The 6000-nt window shown below is 39.3% G+C and overlaps 1 protein-coding gene across 6 annotated transcripts in view; it reads left to right on the top strand.

Annotated features, from left to right (window-relative positions):
- Scel (sciellin) overlaps nucleotides 1–6000 on the top strand; it is a 95990-nt gene that overhangs the window by 16804 nt on the left and 73186 nt on the right. For all 6 annotated transcript variants that reach the window (XM_048801415.1, XM_048801414.1, XM_048801416.1 and 3 more), the window contains exons 4-5: nucleotides 792–851; nucleotides 2859–2927. In XM_048801415.1, the coding sequence (XP_048657372.1) occupies nucleotides 792–851; nucleotides 2859–2927 (129 nt within the window). The remainder of the gene's footprint in view (nucleotides 1–791; nucleotides 852–2858; nucleotides 2928–6000) is intronic.

Here is a 6000-nt window from a genome sequence, read left to right as displayed (position 1 = left end):
CCTACCTTGCAGGAGTGATTAGAAGCTCTGTCCCGCCACGGGCCACTGGGCCTTTTCTGCCGGTGGTCACCGTTCCGCCTACCTGGCAGGCGCAGGGGGTGGGGGGCGACTCTGCCCCTCAGCAGGCCGCTGGGCCTGCTCTGTGGATGGTCACAGTTCCCTCTACCTTGCCAGCGCAGGGGGAGGGGGCGGCTCTGCCTCTCAGCAGGCCGCTGCTCCTCTTCTGCTGGTGGGTCGCAGGCCCACCTACCTTGCAGGAGTGATTGGAAGCTCTGTTCAGCCGTGGGCCACTGGGCCTTTTCTGCCGGTGGTCACCGTTCCGCCTACCTGGCAGGCGCTGGGGGTGGGGGGCGGCTCTGCCCCTCAGCAGGCCGCTGGGCCTGCTCTGTGGATGACCACAGTTCTGTCTACCTTGCCGCGCAGGGGGAGTGGTAGAAATCTTTTGTATTTGCCATCCTACGGAAAAGGACTCTTCTAATATATGCAACGTAGGTGGGCTCGTGTTTCCATACTCGGATTAAAAAAATAATAACAACAACAACAACAAAACAGTTGTTCCTTGTTGAATCATGTGGAAGTCTCATGAGATAAATGATCATTTGTACTGACAACTTGTTTCTTTTCACGATGGTCCTGCAAGCAGTGACTGGTTTCATAGTTGTGTTCTTATGCCTAAAATAAAATGGATTAACCTTGCCAAGATTTGTGAGCTCTCCCTATCTCTCTTGTTTTGTGCTTAGCAAACATGGCGGTAACTTGTGAAGTGACATCATTTTGGTCTTTCTCTGCAGAGATGAAAACTATGGCAGGGTGGTGCTCAACCGACACAACTCCCATGATGCCTTGGACAGGTAGGTGTTTTGATAAGGTATGTTATTAGCAGAAACACAAAGATGGTGGCTCTGAGATGAGACTTGCTCAAGTCAGCCGAATAACTGTGGCTGGCCTCAGGCTGTCCCCAGTGTTCCAGGCATGTGAAGGAGAATCTGGGATATCATCAGGGGTATGGGTGGGGACCTGCTTACCCAGCTCCCAGAACTAAGGCTTAGAGCTGAAACATAATCAGCCACAGCTCATGCCTCTAGGATGGTCCTTCTCATGGGCAGGGAAAGGTCTATCATGGAAATAGAAACATAACCAGATGAGCTATCTCTGAGCTTTAGAGAAAGGAATCCTAAAATTCAGAAATAACATTTCCAGAGAGATAGTCCATTTCTTTTTGGAAACTCCTAGGCTTGTGGAAAACACTGATCTATCCTTGATGGCAAGTGAGAAAATTCAGACAAAATTAGTAATTATAATGATTGATGTAAATAGTCTTAGATTGATCAAGAAAGATAATATTCTCATTAAAACACATTTGTACCCACACACATATAAACAACCACACCTATCAGAAGAAGCCAAATATATATCAGAATCAAGTTTCATCTGGTCTAGTAACTTGTGTTTGCTTGTAACTGAGAGGTACTTAGTAAAGAGTGTGGACTGTAGAAAGTGAAGTAGACACCTTGAATCTGTTTTCAAAACTTTTTATCTGTGAATTTCTCTCAACTATTTTTAACCTTTTCATAATTTTGACCTTTCCTAAAGGTGCACAACTTACAACTCTCTATTCAAAGTAGTCATTTTGCTTTCCTGGTGCCATCTGATTTACCCTTCTATGGTCTGGCAGAGTCTCTACCTGTGCCTTCTCATTAGGCTTCCTCATATTGAAGATGTCAGCCTGGTTCTCAGTTGACCCTCATCTCACCAGACACAGGGAGGTTGGCCACCAGTGGAAATTGCTCCCTCCATTTTATTAAGTTTCTCTATAATTATGAAAGAATATGACACTTGGAATGTGACAGTGAAAACTAAGTTTCCTATTCTCAGTATATATACAGTGTGTTTTGGGAGAACAGAAGCCTTGTGCTTTCTGTGTTTACTTTCTATTTTGAATTACATTGATGTGCTAAACCAGTCTTAGTACTTATTCTGACTCCATATCTTTGATCTATTGGCTTCAAATGATGATTTGAAATGTAAATGCAATAAATCACGGCATAATTCCTCAAAGAGCTTGCTTTCCCTGCATCACAGGCTAGATAAGGCAGTAAACAGACTTTCTTTCTGTTTGATCAATTAGATCAAAATATTTTCAGTGCTTTCCTCTGAAAACAATGATTCCAATTGTTAAGGCTGCAGTCCTCTCTGACTCTATTTTCTTGTCTTCCTTCCCCACTTTTTCCTGCTTGTGTGTCTTTTTCTCTTCTTGCCTCCTCTCCTCCGCATAACTCTTCTCTTCTCTCCTTTCTCTCATCTCTCACTTTCTTCTATTTTTTTTTTCTTTTTGGCCCTGCATGTTTCCTTCTTTTCCTTCTTCCCCCTCTCTCCTTTCCAGCTGCCAGTGAGTTATCCTCTTTCAACTCTGTCCACAGTGCTGAATGTTAAATACAGCAATTTAGGAGTTAGCCCATTGTGTGGGCATAGAGCACTGTTAGAACCCTGCAAACAAAACACAGCTGACTATAAAGGAGTTGATTTCCTATTATGCAGAGATTGACAACTTGACAAGAGTTCATATTAGTTATTAACCATTCTGCATATTTTGTTGTTTGTTGTACATATCCTTGTCCACAACTTGATTATGTTACACTGTAGTTAAAAATAATTGGAGCCACAAGAGAACCTTTTATTATTATTATTCTATCCAAGCCAAAGCCTGGAAGATTTGGGTACTCCAAATCGGCCTTTCCTTTGACAACCTGTACTTTTCCTACCCAAGTAGGTAAAACTATTGCCAAAAGTATGACAGGTTTTATATGCTCTTTTTTTGGTAATTTATCTAATTTATTTGGTAATTATTTCTGTTACAGGAAAATAAATGAGAGAGATGGGCCAAAAGCCACAATTAGTCGGTACAGATCTGATGATACTTTGGACAGGTAAGGTACTTTTGAATCATGTGAGGGGAAAACATTTACACGTGCTTTACATTTAATACTTGTTAACATAATAAATCCCACTTCTTAGAAATCTGTGAGATATTACAATGTTTGCCAAAGTAAGCTTTGAACCTTTGATGTTTTATCTTCAGGGAGACAGGGCTCTAAGGATTAAATTATCTTCTCCAAAACTCACAAAATCTTGCCTAGATATATTGTTTCCTGAGACCCTAGATTTTAGGAAATAGTAGATTCTTCTGAAAGATTCTGAGAGAGTCTGACTTGAGTATAAGTGGGGTGGGCAAGACAAGGCATCTGTTAATTCAATTTAAAATAAAGAACAGTTATTTCTATAAATACAAATAGTCCTTGTTCCTATGTTGGGTTCTTCCATCCTGCTAGAGAGATGTCAGTTTTAAAACTACAGTAGTTTTGATCCACTCTATGACAGACATTAACTCTTTCCAGAGTCCCCATATAGCTTATAGAATGAGACCATTACATTGTTCGTTCCCTCTTACATAGAAAAGAAAGGCTGGTCCTATATAGGACATTAAGAAACTTCTAACCAGGTTGAAGTGTAAATTCCACAAGTCATATTTTTCATTTGAAGTTGGTAGAGATGCTTAACAAGCAGAAGTGAAGGCCAACTTTAGCATCTTTAACAGGAGTTAGGCATAATGTACACCTGAGGCTGGTGACAGTTGAGCTCACTCCCTGTAGCTACAGATGTGCTACCATTGCAGAAAAAAAGACATGTCCAGGGTTTTAAACAGATATACTGAAACTTACAGCATCTAGTACTTGGAATTCAGACTATGCCAGTCCATATTAATACAGCAAATGTATATATTTTTATATTATTCATAGACTTTTAAGTCAGTCCTCCTAATAGAGGACTCCTAATATCATCACTGGTATCCTAAAGAGTTGGCCTCTCTCTTCTTTTAATTATTAGACTCATCAAAAATAACCTCATAAAAGTATATGTTCAAGATTTCATCTGCAAACCAGTTTACAGAGAAGAGGTAGAGAAAATACCTTTGTTTATTCACCCTGGCCTTTTGGATTGTCCTATTGCCCAGTTAATTGAAGCAGGAAACTGTGTTTCTAGGAATGAATTTTTTAAATGTGGTGATTAAGCCTCAGTAAAGGTAGATACGTAGAAGATCCATGCTTTTGTAGTCTTCGTATCAGAAAGTTCAGGTCAAGATCCAGACCTCAACTTTGTGAGTAAAGACAGGGATTTGAGCAATGAATTAGATCTCCCAGGCAAACTAATTGAATCATTCTGGGCCTTGGCAGCAAATTAGCAACACCAAGGGAACTTTTAAACTTTACTTGGTCTTACTGCCCTCATTCCCCCAAATTCTTTTAATTAACCTGATTCATTTCCAACTGATTCTAATGTGCAACCAAGATTCAGAAACACCAGTGTAGTCCAGACTCTTCATTTTATATGCTAGCAAATGGGACTAGAGATTATGTGATAATTTAATTACCCAAAGATTTAGTAACACATTTGGAAGAAGTATCCTGGTTAGCTTATTTCTAAGGCAATAAGTATGGAAATAGGAGGAAGAGAACACAGGGTCAATAAAGAAAGACAAGTTCTGTTAGCAGAAGTGAGACTTACATCATGCAGCCCGCTCCAAAATGCAAGATGTGAAATATTTCAGGAGGAATTTGATCATATATATGCAGTATGTGTGCATGTGCATTTTATTAATGATTATTAATTTTAATGAATACAAAAAATATTGAGTTTAGACTTCCAAGAATTTCCTTTTAAATTGGCATATATTGCATATATGATGCATATTTCTTTAAATATGCATATGTATGGGTACATATATGGAATATGCTAAAGAAACATAAGTATATAATAGTGGATGTAGCACTAAGATATTGTCCAAATCCTGAAGGTGATTTAATGACTAATTTGGAAACCCAAGGTTATGGAGCCCCCTAGTGTTCCTTTGTGGAGGATTTTTTTAAGCTCTTGATCATATTGCTAATTCTATTGTTTATTTTCTGTCTCCCAGACCCATTCCTATTAAAATAACCTATTTCATACCACAAGTTGGCAAAAGATCAATTTCCAGAAGAAATACAAAGTTAATCTCTCTCAGCAATAAGAAATTGACATAGGGCTGGGGATGTGGCTCAAGCGGTAGCGTGCTCGCCTGGCATGCGTGCGGCCCGGGTTCGATCCTCAGCACCACATACAAACAAAGATGTTGTGTCCGCCGAAAACTAAAATAAATAAATAAATATTAAAAAAAAAAAAAAAGAAATTGACATATGTTAGAATGGTACTTGAGAGGTCTCTTCATTACTCTTTTTTTAAAATTATAGATGGACACAATATCTTTATTTTGTTTAGTTATTTTTATATGATGCTGAGGATCAAATCCAGTGCCTCACGTGTGTGAGGCAAGCGCTCTGCTACTGAGCCACAATCCACCTCCCTCCATTACTCTTGATCACTTCTCCCCCTAGTGGCATGGAAGAGACTGTGATAAATGAAGAATAATGAAGATGTGGTAATCTTATATGAATTTTAGGGACAGTCATCCTGTCTGAATGAGATGTGCAATACTGGGCTCCAGTGAGAAGAGTTTGGAGACAGACTGCTTCCTGGTCGTATGACCAAGAAAAAGTCACCCAACTTCTCTGAGACCCTGTTTCTTCATCTATAAAATGAAAATAATCACCCCTACTTTGCAGGGGTAATTCTATTCTCTGAAGAGCAGAAAAAATTTATGAAAAGGTCAGCAGAGAGTAGGTAGTTATTTTTATGATGACATGTAGGATTAACCCACACAGATTTACATGTGGAATTTTCATTAAGTTCATTTAATTTTAACATCAGAATTCACCTTGAGAACATTTAATATTAAGGTTCCATTCACTTTCAGCAGATTATTGTTTTCCGTGTAGCAATTTCCTGAGATTATTTTTTTTAACTTTTATTGGGATCACAGAGACAGCTGCAAAGTCTGAGTAGAGGTTCGTTCCCATGGAACCTCTAAGAATTCTGATCACCTGACCTCTCACTTGTGGTATGCAT

The sequence above is a fragment of the Marmota marmota genome, unplaced genomic scaffold (assembly GCF_001458135.2).
Source record: "Marmota marmota marmota unplaced genomic scaffold, marMar, whole genome shotgun sequence".
NCBI classification, from domain to species: Eukaryota; Metazoa; Chordata; class Mammalia; order Rodentia; family Sciuridae; genus Marmota; species Marmota marmota.
Note: the sequence above shows the minus strand (reverse complement) of the source record. Positions and strands in the feature narration are given on the sequence as shown.